At 37.4% G+C, this 19,344-nt stretch overlaps 1 protein-coding gene across 1 annotated transcript; it reads right to left on the bottom strand.

The window, feature by feature from the left end:
- Positions 1 to 16,689: 16,689 nt before the first annotated feature.
- On the bottom strand, positions 16,690 to 18,368 carry LOC145121658 (polygalacturonase-like). The gene is made up of 3 exons (XM_079057376.1): positions 17,904 to 18,368; positions 17,081 to 17,809; positions 16,690 to 16,725 (listed from the first exon to the last, which is right to left on the bottom strand). Exons 1-3 carry the CDS (start codon positions 18,366 to 18,368, stop codon positions 16,690 to 16,692), a joined length of 1,230 nt encoding a protein of 409 aa, XP_078913502.1.
- Positions 18,369 to 19,344: the final 976 nt, after the last annotated feature.

The following is a 19,344-nucleotide window of genomic DNA, read 5'->3' as shown; positions in this document are numbered from 1 at the left end:
TCTGATACCACTGATGGGTTTTTAAGCAATACATCAATCCTATGGTGTACATGCAAACCCTAATAGCTTTGGATCTAGTTTGTCTAATGAACATGCAATTGAATATCCAAAGCCATAAACCCTAGATCTAATAAACTATAACTGAAATTAGGGTTTAGATCTTACCTTTGATTGTTATATAGCAATAACAATCAATCCTTAGCTTCAGAAAGCTTAGTGCCTCAAGTGTTGCACCTCTAATGGAGTCACAAACACCACTAAGCCACTTGGATGAAGAGGGAGGAGAGAGGAGGCACCAAAAACGGCTGGAAACCCTAAAGGAAGTGTTCACCACGTTTTTGGGGCTTAAGGGTCCTTTATATACATGTAGGCTATTAGGGTTTACAACTAGGAAACCCTAATCTGGCTGCTTAGGCCCTAAGCAGCCCATGGACTCCTTTAACATATCCCTTGGACGATTTCTAATGGGCTTCCCATAGAATTCGTCCAACCTATATATTATTAGGTGATCCATAGCCCAATTGTAATTATCTTATAATTACAAATCCAGTCCCCTAAGTTTAATTAATCTCTTTTAGCCACAAAATTAATTCTCAATTAATTATTGACTAATATCAATTAAACATTATGATTTCTCCTTTAATATATTATTCTTATAATATATTAATAAATCATAATTAAACCTTTCTCTCCTTAATTCATCCTACATATTGTTATGGTGAAGGCAACCCAAAAGGACCATGCTCATAATCGAGTCAAGTACATACCAAAATAGTTATGGACTTAGACACTAATCCAACAAAAACCATGGTCACCATAACACAAGACGTTGCCCTTGTTACATATGAGGAGGAAGCATGCCTACATGTTGGAACTCATGATGATGAGTGGGTGATTGATAGCGCCGCATCATATCATTCGAATCCAAACCGGGATTTCTTCACTACTTATAAACCCATAGACCATGGTACCGTGAAGATGGGAAACACTAGTTTCTCAAGCATTGCTGGTATTGGTGATGTGCATTTAAAGACAAATGTTGGATGTACATTGGTGCTTAAAGATGTTCGACATGTCCCAGAGTTGAGAATGAATCTTATCTCAGTTGGAGCTCTTGACGTCCAAGGATATGATAATCAATTCAAAAATGGTACCTGGAAGTTGTTAAAAGGTGTTATGGTTATTGCAAGGGGACAACTTGATGGTACTCTTTATAAAAGCCATGCAAAGCTACTTCATCCAAGTCTCAATGTTGTTGAAGAAGAGACATCACCAAACTTGTGGCATAGAAGACTAGGCCACATGAGCGAGAAGGGATTAACGACTCTTGCAAATAAGGAGTCCATTTCAATGGCAAAAGATGTTGCCCTGGATCCGTGTGAATATTGCCTATTTGGGAAACAACACAGAGTTTCCTTTAGCTCCACAAGAAAGAACCGCTCTGAGTTGCTGAGCCTTGTCCACTCCGACGTATGTGGACCCATTGAAGTAGAATCTCTTGTTGGAAGCCGGTATTTTGTGACATTCATTGACGATGCGTCACGAAAGGTATGGGCATACTGTCTGAGGACAAAGGACCAAGTATTGGACCGCTTCAAAGCTTTTCATGCAATGGTGGGAAGACAAACAGGCAAGCAGTTGAAATGTCTCAGATCAGATAATGGAGGCGAGTACTATTCCCGTGAGTTCTCTACATACTGCACGGAACATGGTATCAGACATGAAAAGACTGTCCCACGAACCCCACAACACAATGGTGTAGCAGAACGGATGAATCGCACTATTGTTGAGAAAGTTCGATGCATGCTCAGCATGACTAAACTCCCAAAGCCATTCTGGGGTGAAGTTTTATTGACAGCCTGCTATCTAATAAATAGGTCACCTTCCGCTCCATTGAATTTTGAAGTTCCAGAGAAGATATGGACGGGTAAAGACATATCATATTCTCACTTGAGAGTATTTGGGTGCAAGGCGTTTGCACATGTATCAAGTGAATTGCGGAAGAAGTTGGACCTCAAATCCACTCCATGCATCTTTATTGGATATGGAGATGAAGAGTTCGGGTACAGGCTATGGGACCCAGAACTAAAGAAGGTTATTCGAAGTAGAGATGTGGTTTTCTATGAAAACCAGTATTATGATTTCAAGGCAGCGGTTAACAAGCAACAAAGCTCCAAAGTTTCAGATATAATCTCTGAAAATAAAGATGATGTTTCCACTGAAGAAGAGGATGAAGAAGTTGATGATGCAAATCAAGAAGGTGTTGAGCAGGGGGAGCTTCCACCCCATGATACTTTAGATATATTTCTAGAAGTTACAAATGAAGGAACTCAAGTTAGACGATCCAAACGAGTACGTGCTCCATCAACAAGATATCCGACTTCAAACTACATCCTTCTTACTAGTGAAGGGGAGCCAGAGAGCTTTCAAGAAGCTCAATCTAATGTTGACAAAGCAAATTGGCAGAAGGCCATGGAAGAAGAAATGAATTCTTTGCAGAAAATCAAACATATGAGTTGGTGAAACTCCCCAAAGGAATGAAAGCCTTAAAAAACAAGTGAGTTTTCAAGTTGAAGAAAGACGACAAGGGAAATACTATGAAGTATAAGGCGAGACTTGTTGTCAAAGGTTTCCAACAAAAAGAAAGAATCGACTTTGATGAAATTTTTTCGCCGGTTGTGAAGATGATGTCTATTCGAGTTGTACTCGGATTAGTTGACAGTCTAGATCTTGAACTTGAGCAGATGGATGTGAAAACAACATTTCTCCATGGTGATTTGGATGAAGAAATATACATGGAGCAGCCTGATGGCTTTAAAGTCCCAAAGAAAGAGCATCTTGTCTACAAATTAAAGAAGAGTCTTTATGGTCTTAAGCAATCCCCAAGGCAGTGGTACAAGAATTTTGATTCATTTATGATGAATCACGAGTACAAGAGAACCGTTGCAGACCACTGCGTCTATCTAAAGAAGTTTCCAGATGGGAAATTTGTCATCCTTTTGTTCTACGTGGATGATATGTTGATAGTGGGTCAAGATACAACAATGATCAACAACTTGAAGAAGGATTCATCTAAGTTCTTTGATATGAAAGACTTAGGCCCAGCACAACAGATACTGGGAATGAAAATTATCCGTGATAGAAAATCAAGAAAATTGTTCTTATCACAGGAGGATTATGTTGAACGTGTGATCAAAAGGTTTAACATGGAAAATGCCAAGCCTGTTGGAACACCCTTGGCTAATCACTTCAAGTTGAGTAAGAAAAATTGTCCCTCTTCTGACAAAGAAAAAGAAGAGATGAAAGCAATCCCCTATTCCTCAGCCGTAGGAAGTCTTATGTATGCAATGGTGTGTACAAGACCAGATATTGCTCATGCTGTCGGTGTTGTGAGTAGATATCTAGCTAATCCGGGAAAAAAACATTGGGAAGCAGTCAAATGGATACTTCGATACCTTAAGGGTAGTTCGAAACTATGTTTATGCTACGGGGGAGCAAAGCCAATTGTGGAAGGTTATACAGATGTCGATATGGCAGACGATCTTGATAATAGGACATCTACATCAAGTTACATCTTCACTTTGGCGAGGGGAGCTATCTCGTGGCAATCCAAGTTACAGAAGTGTGTCGCACTGTCAACAACAGAAGCCGAGTATATTGCTGTCGTTGAAGCTGGGAAGGAGCTTATATGGATGAAACGCTTTCTTCAAGAATTAGTCTTTCCACAAGAAGATTACATCATTCATTGTGATAGTCAGAGTGTTATAGACCTGAGTAAGAACTCGATGTACCATTCCCGCACAAAACATATTGATATCCGTTATCACTGGATTAGAGAAGCAATTGAGGGACGAGAATTGAAGTTGTTAAAGATCAACACCAACAACAATCCTGCATACATGTTGACAAAGGTGGTGACACAAGAGAAACACAAACTATGTGCTGACATAGTTGGGATGAGGATTGTTGGACGGAGACTGTAGGGGGATATTTGTTGTGTTCCAGCCTCCAAAGCTACAGTAGCCATTTTTGTTGACAAAATGAAACCTAGGGTGGAAAAGTCTTCCAACCCTATGATGAACACAATTAATGAAGGTAACAAAAATGGTGGCTGCCAAGACTATAAATAGAGACTTCATTCTTCAGTTGTAAGCATCCTAAACACAGAGAAATAGATAGTATAAAACTTAGAGTGAGTGTGTTAGTGAGAGGGTTGGTTTTTTGTAATAGTTGAGTGTGAGAGTTGCTCCTCCTATTGTAATTATATTTCAGTGTTTAATAGAAGAGTTTTCCAACCCCAAAATGTCTTGTATTTATTTAACAATCTAACGCCCTAATGTGAAGACAGAAGCCATTGGAAAGGAAGGCTACAAAGCTTGCATAGAGGGTGAGTTTTAGGGTTGATTAGTTACAATTACCATACCTGAAGTTGTAATTTCTAAATAAATAACTACTAGGATCGGTTTGGTTTTTTTTTTTGGTGGTAACTTTTGTTTTTATTAGTTTCATGTTTCAAGACAATTTTGGTTGTGAAAAGTGAATTAGCATCACCTAAGACTCAAGGGAGTGGAAAGTGGCCTGTGAGTGGTGGCTTTCAAAGTCAATTATCTTCAGATGAAAATATTGAAGTTGAGATGATATATATTGCATGGTATCAAGATGGCTCTGTTAGAATATGGAATGCCACATTTCCAGTTTTCTCCCTGATTTTTACTATAAAGGTGTAGGTTAGTTCTTATCCCTGTTATTTGTTAATGTTTGAGCACAAATTTGGTGATGCCGATGCATATGATTTGAGCCTTGACGAGGTAACTAATTCTTTGAAAATGATTCTTCAGTTTGTTGAATCTTTCAGTTTCCTTTTTAGGAGATATGCAATAAATTTATTTGTTTTATGCTCATTAGATTAGTGGAAGGACTGATGCAAGAAAGATGAAAGGAACCTCCTTCCTGAACTGGATACCATATGATCGGGTAAAAACTAATTTATTGTTTTGTGTTTTCTATATTTCAGCAGATATTGAAACTAAAATTTCTAAAAGTTTTATTTTTCTATTTTTTCCATTTCAGCAAATATGGAAACAAAAGTTGTAAAAGATAACTTCTTTGTGTTCATTTCATTTCATCATAACGAGAAAGCATAACATGCATTACATCAACTCAGGTATAGTAGTATTCAAATGAGGGTTGCAGTAAAACTGTATTACTTGTCTTTTCTTTGTTTATATTCTAATTCTTATATAATTTTATAACATTCTCATTAACATATCTTATTAATAGGTGTGCAGTAGGGGTGTTGAGTTTGATTATGCCCTTTAAAGGTAATTTCACCCTTTTGCCCTTTTCTCCAGAACACCACCTAAATTAATTATTGTGACTTCAAGTTGCAACTATAAAAATTTTTAACAAGTTCTTTTTAATAATCTTTTCTTCAGGATATGAAATAAGTTTACCGGACAAAGGTGTTAAGCCTAACCATAGGCATATGTGAATCAAAATACAACAAAAAAGGTACCAACTACATTTTCATGAAACAAAGAATTATAACTGTTGATACTGTATATTTGATGCAATTAGTTTTTTAATTGTGGAGCTTCATGATTCCATTAGTAAAATTACTAAACTAGTTTTTATTCTGAAATAAATAGTAAAGAAATAGCAATGAAAATAGTTTCTTGCTCTTAATGAAAATATTTTTTTATTCTGAAAGAAATAGCAATGTATTTTGCAAAGAAACAAGCTTATTTATAAAATAACAATGTACTTTGCAAGTAAATTGTTATTTACGTAAAGATGGATAAAATAGTTTCTACCTTTTGATTGTTGTAAAATAGTTACTTACATTTGCAAAAAACAATTTTTTTTAGTTTCTAAATATATATATTTTTTTTTAATTTCTAAATATGTGTATTAAACTAGAAAACTTGGGTGAGTAAGAGTAGAATTATCAATTATGTATTTTATGTTACTTATACAATAAATTTGAATAACTTATAACTTTTTTGTTTTGTTAGGCCCAAATGAGGAAGAGTATGTCTGGTATCAGTGCACTGTAAATGTTGTAAATAACAACATATTTTTCAATTTGACCAAATTTTTTATTTTGTTGTATAGATGATATGTTTATTGTAATGTTTATTTTTGGAAAATGATGTTTTTGTAATGTGTTAAGCACTTAGTAATGTATTTGACTTTTTGTAGTTTAATGTAATGAATTTTTAAAGCATTTTGGCCAACTTAATTGATTTTTTTTTAAAATTTATTGGTGTAAAAAAAACGCATTTAGTGATGGAGTACCTACGGAAAATCCGTTGCTAAGTTGGTCCGCAGGTATTCCGTAGGAAAAAAAGTTAATTTTAGTCAAATTGACTCCTGTTGGTAATCCGTAGCTATTTATTTTCGTAGGAAAAAGTCGAACTTGAATCCCCTGTTTATTTCCGTAGCTATTCTGTAGCTATTATACCTACGGAAAAAGTCGTAGATATTTCATAGCTAGTCCGTAGCAAATCTGTAGGTATAAATTTTCCACGGGCATTTATGCTACAAGCCTTTTTTCGTAGCAAATCCGTAAGTATTACCTTATACCTACTGAATACCTACGGATTGTGTCGTAGCTATTGCCCCAATTTTCTAGTAGTACAAATCCAAGGTCACAACAAAGAAATCAATGTAATCCTTTTTGTGGTCATTATTCGCCAAAGGTTTCTCAAATTCACTTGCATATATAGATATTATACTTTTGTTTATTGTAATGTCAAGCCCAAAATTAGAAGAATCAGATTTATGGATAACACGTCATGCTTATTTAATTATTTCGATCCCTGATGGTTCCTGTTTTATGATTAAAAACTGATATCTACTACTTCGTTTCATTCTTCTTATTATTATAATTATTCGTGAATGAGAAAAAAAAAGTGATCCAAAATTAAATGGACTGTGCAAGCGATAGTGCTTAAGGGCTTGTGATCATGGGTGTTTTGATTTCCTTCACTTCAATAAGTTATAACAATTAGATAATTTATTTATTTTTTTTCGTAAAAAATCTAACCACTAAAATCATGAATGTTCAAAGTTGGGGTTTTTATTTAATGTTAGTATTTGTTGGCATTTAGTTTTTTCAGCTTTACATATTTGTTGGCATTTAAATTTTTTTTTTAATAGAGGGGGATGGTTCTTAGAGACCAAGTAAGGCCTTTCCACAAACTGATTTGTACTATTTTTTTCATTTTATATTTTAAACCATGTGGATGATTGTACGAAGGTTGATGTTAAATCCTTGTTGTTCATCAAAGATGTTAAAAATAATATGCATATTGGCTATTTTAACTTGATAGTATATATATATATATATATATATATATATATATATATATATATATATATATATATATATATATATATATATATATATATATATATATATATATAATCTGAATACAAAAAAATATAATATTAGTTTTACTTTGTTCATTAATGATGACGATTCTCTTAATTTATCACAAAACCGTAGTTTTATTTTTTGTTCAAGAGAAAGACACCAATAGCATGTCATCAAACTCATAAACAAACTCTTCAACAACCTGACCAATGTAACATAATCATATCTTACCCGTCTTGTTTTTCTCAATTTTATTTTCCATATGGCTAAACCAATGCTTTTAGTTGCTATAAGTTTTATGATTTCATAAAAGCATACATGAACCATGTAATAAACTCAATATTCATTGTTCATAGGAGTTAATATTTCTTAAAGTTTGTATTTTAATTTGAAAGTAACTCATGCAATTTTGTCCCATTTTATGCTCAAAAAGTTGTGTTTGTGTGTGGTGGTGTGTTTGTATGTCTCTATGTGTATGTATAATGTTCTAATTAGAGAGAATTTCTTAAGTATGTTAGTATATTTTCCATTTAGCTTGATAAAAATAGCAAGACACTTTCATTCATTCATAAGTTTATTACAACATTTTGTTATTAAGTTTTTTTCTTATCAAATGATTGTACTTTCTACTTTACATTAAGGTTCCACAAGAGGACATGATGCTACTCCAGAGCGAATTGAAACACCTAGAAGCTTATAACAAGATGACTTATCATAATATGATTAATGAAGATGAAAATTTAGTATAGTTTGTGCCATGTTTTCTTAAAGACCAAAAATTTTAAAATTAAAACAGAAAACTCTAACCAAGATGTGTGAAGAGGATTTATATCACATGTGTTTCTTCTCATTAAATACAAATATTATGCATGTTGTAACACCCCAAATTCAGAAGATCCTTGAAAAGGAAGAAAACCTCAAAATGAGGAAGCGACTCGTCGAGTAGATGGAGTGACTCGACGAGTAGGAGCGCGTTTTGGGTCGCGAGTTTAGTGACCTACTCGACGAGTCGGTAGACTGACTCGGCGAGTTGGCCAGGTTTGGGGAAAACCCTAAAAGTGGGCATTGTACCTTATTTAAAAAACATTATAGCATTCCCTCAGCCTCCTTACTACCCCCTCAAGTCCAGAAACGAAACCCTGGCCATCCAACTCCATTCTTGAGCATTGTGAAGCGAAAAGTTGTATTGGTGGTGCACTTCTTGGAAGATTGGAAGCAAGGAACGAGGAGGAGAGTTTAGATCCAGCATCTACTTCATTTTGGCAGTTAATAGAAGGTAACAAGTTGTTACCTTGAGAATTCATTTGATAGATCTCTTCATCTTGAGTTTCATGGCCTTTTCTAGCATATTGGTGGCTAGTGTTAGCATGGGGCACGATCTGAAGTTTGCAACTTCAGATCTGGACTCCCCAAGGTCCCTAATGCATTAAAGTTTCAAGCTTTTAATACATGAAGCCCTCCTCCTTAGTAAAACCCTTCCTTGTAGCTTAGTTTTATCCTTTGGGAACTATTCACACGTAAAGTTTGCAACTTTACGTGGAAAGCATGCTCTAGGAGGATGGATCTACCTTTGGGAGAAGCTGTTTGGCTTGGAAATCGTCTATATAGATTGAGACATAGAGGGACTCGGCGAGTCACTTATGGGACTCGGCGAGTCAGTCTGCTTTCTTGCCCTAGAATCCTTCTGTTAAAGGGTATGAGTTGAGTTGGTATGGGACTCAGTTAGTCTGGGTCCATAGCGGGTATGAATATCATCGTACTCCGCGAGTTCAATGAGGAACTCGGCGAGTCTAAGGCAATTTTCTTAGTTTATGAAGATGGACTCGACGAGTTGTTCATACAACTCGGCGAGTCATAGTCTGTACATTCATAAGAGGGAGATGAACTCGACGAGTTCAAGGATGAACTCGGCGAGTCGGTTGAAGATGGTCCCGATTGTAGGACTGAAGGAGAACCCGTCGAGTTCTTGCTAGACTCGATGGGTAGGATCGGTGGTTGTATTGAGTTGGAGAAGCATGGACTCGACGAGTTGGTAGACCAACTCGACGAGTCAAGTCAACTGGAGGTTGACTTTGACCTGTATTGACTTTTGGAATATTGTGGTCTAAATGTTACTTTGGGTATTGATAGTTCGGGGAGCCGAAAGATCAGCAGTTCAGAAGTTGTCGGTTGGCAGTCAGAAGTGCTTCAGCTAGTCTTCAGCAGTGCGAGGTGAGTCTCCTCACTGTGTGCATGGGTCTACGGGCACAATGTTGGCCCATTATGTTTATGCTTATGGTTATGTGTAGCAGGAAGACCCGGGGGTTAGCCCTAGGCACTTATTGTGATTTGTTCGGATTTAGATCCGTTACCGGGGTTAGCCCGATGCAGTGTATATGTTCCGGATTTCGGTCCAATGTCGGGTGGTACCCGAGGCAGTAGTGTAGGTGTAGTTATACTTGTTGTCTTTGTGATACTTGTATGTGCCTGGTAGGGAGGCGAGTCGGGCGAGGTCCCGTATCTCATCACTAGCCTATTATGGACGGGGTTCCGTATCTCATTAGTAGCAGAGCGGGGGCGAGGCCCGAGTTAAGAGGGAGTTGAGTGTGGGTGGAGGCCCGTATCTCACTATCAGCAGGAGCGTGGACGGGGTTCCATGACTCACCGGTAGCAGGACAGGGGCGGGGCCCAAGAAAGGCGAGGCCTTAGATCAGTAGTACATTAGAGTATGTTTAGCTTTATGATATGTGTTATGTTATATGCTTGTATTTGTTAGTCGTGGGCAAGGCCCAGAGACAGGCGGGGCCTAAGAGAACAGATCTGTATACCGAGTGGGGCTCGATGCCTGGCGGGGCCTGATGTCGGGCGGGACCCGATGCAGTAGGCGGGGCCCAAGTTAGTCCGAACTTCGGTCCGATGTCGGGCAGGGCCCGATGCACTGGGCAAGGCCCAGTATGTGGTTATGTATGTGGTATGTGGTAGGTTGGTGAACTCACTAAGCTTCGTGTTTACGGTTTTCAGTTTTGGTTTCAGGTACTTCCGGTAGCGGAGGAAAGAGCTCAGAATGATCGCATGGCACACACCAAAGAAGTTTAGCCTGGGATGTTTACTCTGATAAACTGAACAAGTGTTTTGAAAAGATAATATGATTTGTTATATAACCCTTCTAGTATGTTTGAAATGATTTGACATTATGGTTTAGTAATGTTTTAAAAAGAAATTTTTGGTCATGATTTTTGGGATGTTAGACATGTACCCCCCCCCCATCATTTCATCTTGTATTTCTTTTATTTTAAAAGGCTCAATATTTATCTATGTGATACCAGATACTCCATCCAAGTCTTGACGTGCTTCATTTTCTATAGGTTAATTGCAATTTTAGATGTTTTTCCGTATTAAGGCATTAGATTTTGAGAAGTCCACCCAATGACAGCATTGCACTTTCAGTTAAGGTATAGATGATTTGGGTAGTTTATGCAAATGATGCTTGTAATTAAGGTCTCCCCTAAATCAAAACTCAAATTTCAAGAGCTACCACCTCATCCTAATATCAACGACTTGCTTCAATTCATTCTCATAATTCTTTGCATCATGTTTTCTATTGAAAATCCACCCATTTATAACATTGAGACCCGTGCTAAGCACGATATATATATATATATATATATATATATATATATATATATATATATATATATATATATATATATATATATATATATATATATATATATATATAACGTGAAGGGTCATGGGACGGGATAATTGATAAAAGTTTTTGTTTACCAGTATCCTTAGGATCCTTGCTTCCCATTACACGTAAATATGAGATTGATTGCGTGCATTAGGAATAGAAAAATATCAAGTAGCATGGCATGAAAAATATGCTAAGGGCATCTGAAAAGTCTAACTGAAATATTATAAGTTGTTGCATAAGAGTTATGGACATGTATTAGAGGATAATTTCTAGTATTTATTTGTATGCTAGTTTATCTCCTTTATCATAGGAGTAACCGTTGTAATCCTCTCTATATATTGTTATGTTAATATCAATACAAAGTAAGGTTGATTTTATCTATTGTTACATGGTATCAGTCGTTCACCTTATTTCTCTCTCCTTCAATTTCTAATTTCTTCCTGGGATCTTCTTATGGCTCCATCGTCTTCCTCCTCCTTCACCGATGGCCCGTTCTCCATGAACACTCTATTACATATGTTGACTATCAAGCTTTCATCCAGCAATTATCTTCTCTAGAGCAACCAGATGCTTCCCATCCTCACCTATCAACAACTATCAGGGCATATCGACGACACTTCTTCTTCTCCGCCGCCTACCATCACTGAAGAAAACAAAACTATTCAAAATCCTGTTCTTGCTCTCTGGAATGATGCAGATCAGTGTGCCATTATTCTCTTGCACTCATCTCTCACTGAAGAAGCATCGGCTGAAGTATTGCGTCTTTCCACTGCTCGACAGATCTGGCAAGCTCTTGAATCTGCTTATAGCAATTGCTCTGTAGAACACATTCAATCATTGCGTGATTCTCTTTGTCAGTTGACCAAAGGAACATCTTCTGTTCCTGATTATTGTCGTCGTTTCAAGGCCATCTGTGATCAACTATCTGCGATTGGACACCTGGTTGTTGAAATCGACAAACTACATTGGTTTCTTTGTGGCTTAGGACCATCCTATGAAACATTCTCTACAGCGGTTCGAGCCACAAAGCCAGCACCCGTCTTTCGTGATCTCGTTACGCAAGCAGAAAGCCACGAGTTATTTTTGCAATCCATCCATGGTGCTCCTACTCCTCTGGCTGCTTTTTATGTGCAACAAAACCAATCATTTCCCGGTCGGGGTCGTTCCACCTCTTACCGTGGGAACAACTCTCGAGGTGGCAGGGGGCATGGTCAAGGGAGACGACCTCCTCATTGTCAACTCTGCAGAAACAATGGACATTATGCGTCTTCCTGTCCAAATCTCCACACCTATGCCAGTCAAGTTGCTCCCTCGGATGAATCTTTATCGAAGGCTTTCCATGCCCAATGTCATGTCACCACCAACACTCCTGATTGGCATGTTGATTCCGGGGCCACTGCTCATATGACCCCCAATCGTGAAACCTTACATCACTCAGCAACATACCAAGGTAACAATGAAGTAATCTTTGGAAATGGCAAGAAGCTTCCCATCACTCATACATGTTCTTCTATTATATCAAAAATCATTCCTTTAAGTGATGTTCTTGTCATTCCTAATCTTACAAAAAAACGTATTATCTGCGAGCAAGCTTACCAAGGACTATCCTGTTGATGTCCTTTTCTCTCAACCTTTTTTTACAATTCAGGATCGGAAAACAAAACGGGTACTTGCTAAAGGAAGCTGTGAAAATGGTCTCTATGTGTTGAAGGATGAAACTGAAACCTTGGTTGCTACCTCTAGAGTTTCCACTCGAGCTTCTTATGAATTATGGCATGCTCGTTTAGGCCACGTGTCTTTTGATATTATTTCCCATTTAAATAAGTTAGGTTTTTTTGTCTATTACTTCATTGTTACCAAAACCAATTGTTTGCACTGCTTGTCAACTTGCAAAATGGCAATGTTTATCTTTTAATCTAAATTACAAACGTTCATCTTAACCTTTAGACCTAATACATTGTGATTTATGGGGACCAGCTCCCGTTTGTTCTAAAGATGGTTATCGCTATTATGTTGCATTTATTGATGATTACTCCAGGTTTACGTGGTTCTACCCACTTAAAACCAAAATGGGTTTTTATTCGATCCTACCTGCTTTTATTAATCTTGTTCAAACTCAATGTTCGAGAAAGATAAAGGTGTTTCAAAGCGATGGTGGCACGGAATTTGTGAATCACACAGTCCGAAATGTTTTTGAAGACAATGACACACTTCATAGGTTTTTGTGTCCGTACACACCTTAGCAAAACGGTCGAGCGGAACGAAAACATAGGCATATTGTGGAAACTAGTTTAGCAATGTTGTTTAATGCTAAAGTTCCTGCATGTTATTGGGTTGATGTATTTACCACAACTACATTCATAATTAATTGTTTACCTACTCCATTATTGGCAAACCAATCACCATTTCGCATGATCTTCAATCAAGACCCACAATATGCCAACTTTCGTACATATGGATGTCAGGTATTCCCTTAGTTGCGTGACTATTCCAAACACAAATTTGAACCTCGAAGCATCACATGTGTGTTTATTGGTTATAGTCAGCAACATAAAGGGTACAGGTGTCTCGATCCAGCATCTTCTCGTATCTACATCACTCGACATGCACGATTTAATAAGCAAGTGTTCCCGTTTCATGGTGCATCTCTTGACCCAAATTTATCTCAATTAACTCTTACGAATTTTCTTGAAGAACTTCCAAAGTCTTCATCATCTCTTGATGTGCCAACTAGTCTTACTCCACCTGCCAAAGCTAATGAGCATACTACCAAATCATCACCTTGTGCTCTTTGTAAGCCACCAGACGAACATCGAGACCCACATGCCACTCTTTTACCTGAACAGGTCCATACGGATGCAACTTATCCTTCTCCATCTGTTTCGTCTACTAAAGCCCCTGCTGACCAGACTCCTGTTTCATCTGATCATCCGGTTCCAAGCACATCATCGCCTATTCCATCACCTGAATCTTCTGTATCGAGTCATCTAATGATTACCAGGTCCAAGGCTGGTATTTTTCGACCGAAACATCAGGTTGATCTAGCTTCCCTCGCTACTAACTCTCTTCATGTTGCATTAATATCGACAACCGAACCCAAAAGTTTTAAAACGGCATCCAAAGATCCAAAATGGATGGCTGCCATGAACGAAGAATTTGAGGCTTTGCAACAGAATAACACGTGGACCTTAGTACCATGTCCTGGTCTTATCAACATTGTAGGGTCCAAATGGGTCTATCACATCAAATACCACTCAGACGTAACCATCGAACGCTACAAAGCTAGATTATTTGCCCAAGGATATACTCAAATCTCGGGTCTCAACTACCCTCTCACATTTAGTCCGGTTGTCAAAGCATCCACAATGCGAATTGTCATTACACTTTCCGTCTTGAATAATTGGAAGCTACATCAACTAGATGTCAAAAACGCGTTCTTAAATGGTAACTTAACTGAGACGGTCTTCATGGAACAACCTCCGGGCTTCATCAACCCTCAGTTCCCAAATCATGTGTGCAAATTATCCAAGGCATTATATGGATTAAAGCAGGCACCACGTGCATGGTTTAAACGCTAAAGCACATTTCTTATTTCTTATGGTTTTATATGCAGCCGTGCATACACTTCTCTCTTTATTTTTCTCAAAGACTCATGCATTATGTACTTACTGGTTTATGTCGATGATCTCATTCTTACGGGAAACAATGAATCTGCCATTGCCACCTTTATCTCTCGTCTCAATCACGAATTTTCCATAAAAGACCTTGGGGAACTAAATTACTTCCTTGGCCTTGAAGTTGCCTACACGGACAACGGTCTCTTCCTTTCACAGACAAAATATGCTCGAGAGATTCTCATCCGGGCTGAACTTTTGGACTCCAAACCTGTCAGTACACCTTTGGCTCCACAAAAATCCTTCACAATGGATGGCCTGCCCTATTCTAATCCTACTCTCTATAGGTCGTTAGTTGGAGCTCTTCAATACTTAACCATAACTAGACCAGACTTATCTTATGACGTTAATCAAGTCTCTCAGTTCCTTCATGCTCCAACCATCGATCATTTCCAAGCTGTTGAGAGAATACTTCGTTATGTTAAAGGCACCATTTCCTTTGGTCTAACTTATAGTCGTCCTCACAAAGCTTCTGTCGTCGGCTACTCTGATGCTGATTGGGCTCGCTGTCTTGAAACACATCACTCTACTTATGGTTATTCGGTGTTTCTTGGTGGAAATCTTGTTTCCTGGAGTGCCAAGAAACAGCCAACGGTCTCCAGGTCCAGTTGTGAATCCGAGTATAGGGCAATGGCAAACACGGCTGCATAAATTGTTTGGATCGCCCATTTACTTCGAGAATTGCATGCTTTACCATCGGACCGTCCTACGCTTCTCTGTGATAACAAAAGTGCCCTATTTATGACTCAGAACCCAATCTCACACAAACGTGCAAAACATATTGACTTGGATTATCACTTTATTCGGGAGCTTGTTAGCTCGGGTAAGTTATACACAAAGTTTGTTCCAACCAATCTTCAAGTGACCGATATCTTCACAAACAGTCTTCCGCGTGCACTCTTTGACAAATTTTGTGCAATGCTTCGTCTTGGACCGCCACCTTTTCGATTGAAAGGGGGTATTAGAGGATAATTTCTAGTATTTATTGTATTTATCTGTAAGCTAGTTTATCTCCTTTATCATAGGAGTAATTGTTGTAATCCTCTCTATATATTGTTATGTTATTATCAATACAAAGTAAGGTTGATTTTATTTATTGTTACAACATGGCATGATTTTCCGGCCTTCTAGCTAACATTTAACAACATCTACATGTTAGATCGTTTTAATGGGGTCTTAAAAGGAAGAGCACCTGATGGTAATTTTTTTTCTTAATGGTAACAATTATAATCTAAGATGCTACGTTACATATGGAGTTTATGTTAGTGGGCTTCTCTTCTCAAATCAATCTCCTTACCTCAAGGACCCGAAATATGTATTATTTGGCGAAGAAACAAAAGGCTATTAGAAAATTTTAATGAGAGCATTTGGGGTACTACAATCATGATCTTTTATTATTAGCTCGGCATTACGTATGTGGTGCAAGAAAGTAATTCGAGAAAATATTGAGACCATGTATAATTTTGTATAATATGATTGTAAAACGGTAACAAGATTCATATATTCGTCAATTTGATTACACTAATAAATGTTAGTTTTAATATATATGCTTTAAATTTAATATAGTTGTCATCTCAAGTATGCCATGTATCTTGGAAGTCTATAAATGATACATAACAAACTTAACATAATAAACGCAAACTGATTTGGAGACGAAGAAAATGATGATTAACGTATTGTTTGCTCTTAGATTTGTACTTTGTAATGTGTAAATTATTTAAATGTTTAGAAAGCAAATCAAATTAAATATTTATAAATCATTACAAATTTTAGTAATTATTTATTAATTAATTATAAATTACTACATGCGAGTTAATATTTTATACAGGATTTATTAGTTATACATAACCAAGTTTGTTAAAAATACATACATTAATTAGTTGATATGTTTATGAAAACCAAATCTGAAAAAATATATACAACTAGGAAACCATTGACCCAAGACCGAGAAAAATGGTCCATCATTCTAAGATTGCAAAAACTTTTGCTACAAATTCCTACAAAAAAAAATATTGATTTTTACAAAGAATTGATATGATTTTAGATAGAAAATCCCACCTCTTTTTAGCTCTTTTTAGCAAGGACATATATATGAAATAAGTTAATATTTCCTTTAAATATATATCACAAGTACAACACCATAAACACCAATTTAGCGTCTTTATTAATTTATGACGCATGTTACAAAGAAATTTTAACGTATTATCGCAATCCAATATAAGTTACAAATTAAGCATATTAATTGTTATCAAATTTCTGACAATTATAAATATATATAAATTCCCCACTATACTCATGCATGGATCATTAGTCTTACATTAAACAGGAACTAGAGGTTGTATGGTGGATTACTGCGGCAGCGCCACCACCACCACCGGTGGTTCCAAGAGCATTGGTGCATGAAACTTGAGCAGGTCGGTTATCGTAACTCAAGTTCACATCCTCCATTTTTATCCCACTGCATGGATGCTCCTTGCTGCAATCCAGTTTCACCCCAACATCTGTCGCTGATGTACCACGAATATCTTCATATAGAACATCAGAAATGGTGACGCCGGACAACTGATGAGGACAATCATCCTCACCTGGACAATAATTCTGATCAATTATCACCGGATTTTGAACTTGCACCATCGTTAAATCTTCAAACACAACTCCCTTTACGAACCCATTACTTTCCCTAGCCCATGTCTTGATCCTAACCCCATTCTCCGTTGATCTAAATGTCGCCGTTTTCAGCGTCACGTTCTGGACTCCGGCCTCCTTTGCAGTCCACCCTAAACTGCCGATGCTGACACCATGGCCAGGGCCACAGGTGATGCTTTGTATCCAGAGGTTAGATGAACCTGGTCCGATGGATACACAATCGTCTCCGGTGGCAATTCGGGAGTTGAGAACAGTGACGCCGGTGGAGAATTCAATGTGTATGCCGTCGGTGTTGGGACTGTTTCCAGGAGCAGATATCGTGATTCCTTGAAGATTAACATTTTGGCATCCGTCCATCACGATGTGGAACTTTTGGCTGTTTATGGAGCACAATCCATTGATCATGATGTCTCTTGAATTGAAGAACCCTAACGTCTGCAACATCCACACATATATTAATGATTATTTACTTATTTAGTAGCGGCAAGTAGAATTTAAATTAATAAACTCGGAAATGCATGAAACTTACGTTTGCACCGGTGGGACAAGAACTGGAAGAGGCTTTGCAAGCCCAGAGATTGGCTCCCCGACCATCTAAAGTTCCACCGGAGATAGAAACACCGGTGGCCTTTTCAAACTTAATCCAGACATCACTAGAGGATTTCCCGTAGTCTGTCGGAGCAAGGAGGGTGCCATCAATACGGAAGTTGATTGCTTTGTTACTACAGCGTTCGCCCTGGAAATAAGCTGATCGGATGAAAAACCTGCCGGAGGGGACGTAGATAGTGACTGGTTTAGATGAAGAACATGCAGAAGCCCATGCAGATTGAAATGGTAGGGTTGAGTCTGTTTTTCCGTCGGCTATTGCTCCCAAATTCACGATGTTTATGAGTCCTGGAACTGTTGTTGCTGCGGTTGTTGAACTGATGATAGAAGCAGCAGCTACAATAATGGCGGAAGTGATGATGATGTTGTAATCAACTCTCATCGCCATTATCATAAAATTCTCGGTAAGAATGGAAATGGAGCATGGATCGGAAATGTTTCGAGTAGAATTTATAGGAGAATTTTGAATAAAATAAGGTAGTTGGAATAAAGAATTTTTTTACAAAATCATCTACAAAAATAGGGCATTTTCTGTTTTTCTTTGCAAAAATACGGTGGTGGGCCACCGCATCACAAACCAAACCATTAGTTTATTCACAAACCTTTCAAATTTTCATTTTGAAACATTGTACCGTATATAATATTCCGTTTTCAATTTTTGTTATATATTGCAATGAGTCCATGATTCAAAACTCATATGTGTTGAATGTAAATGAGTCGAAAATGTTTGATTATAGTGGAATCTAAATTTGTTATCATAATAATCTTGAATGATAATAGTTATTCAACTTTGATTGAAATATTTAAATGAAGTAGTAGTATATAAAATTACACTATCATAAAACTTGTGTTTTGTTTAAAAGGTTTTATAAGATGGTAAAGAAGTTATCTTTTAAAATATTTTTATATATTTTGGTTTATAGAAGTTTTTATATAAAATCAAGGTGTTAGCTTTTTGATGATTTTGAAAAACGTTTCTTTTATATTAAGGGGGTGTTTGACATTCCTTTTAAAACAACTTTTGGACTTTTAACTTTTCCAAAAAGTTAAAGAAGTCCAAAAGATTTTTTTTAACGGCAAGCTGGCATTAAAAGAAACCTAGCAAGAGGCTAGGAAGTATAGAGTTTGAAAGGAAACAAGATGAAAAAACAAAACAAAACAGACAGAACAAAAAATTGACTATAGTCTAGAGTAACATTTAAGAACGGGATCACTACACCAGTCAACCCATCTGAGGGGTTCACCCTTCCGCTTCCTCGCATTAATCTAGCATACGGACATAGATTGTACCTCATAGGCCAGCACCGAGTGAGATTTGACACCCGAGGAATGTGCCTCCAAGTTCCGAAAGTTTCAAACCACCC

Source organism: Lactuca virosa, chromosome 1, assembly GCF_052849685.1.
Source record: "Lactuca virosa cultivar CGN04683 chromosome 1, Lactuca_virosa_CGN04683_v6, whole genome shotgun sequence".
Taxonomy (NCBI): Eukaryota; Viridiplantae; Streptophyta; class Magnoliopsida; order Asterales; family Asteraceae; genus Lactuca; species Lactuca virosa.
This window is presented reverse-complemented; position numbering and strand designations above follow the sequence as displayed.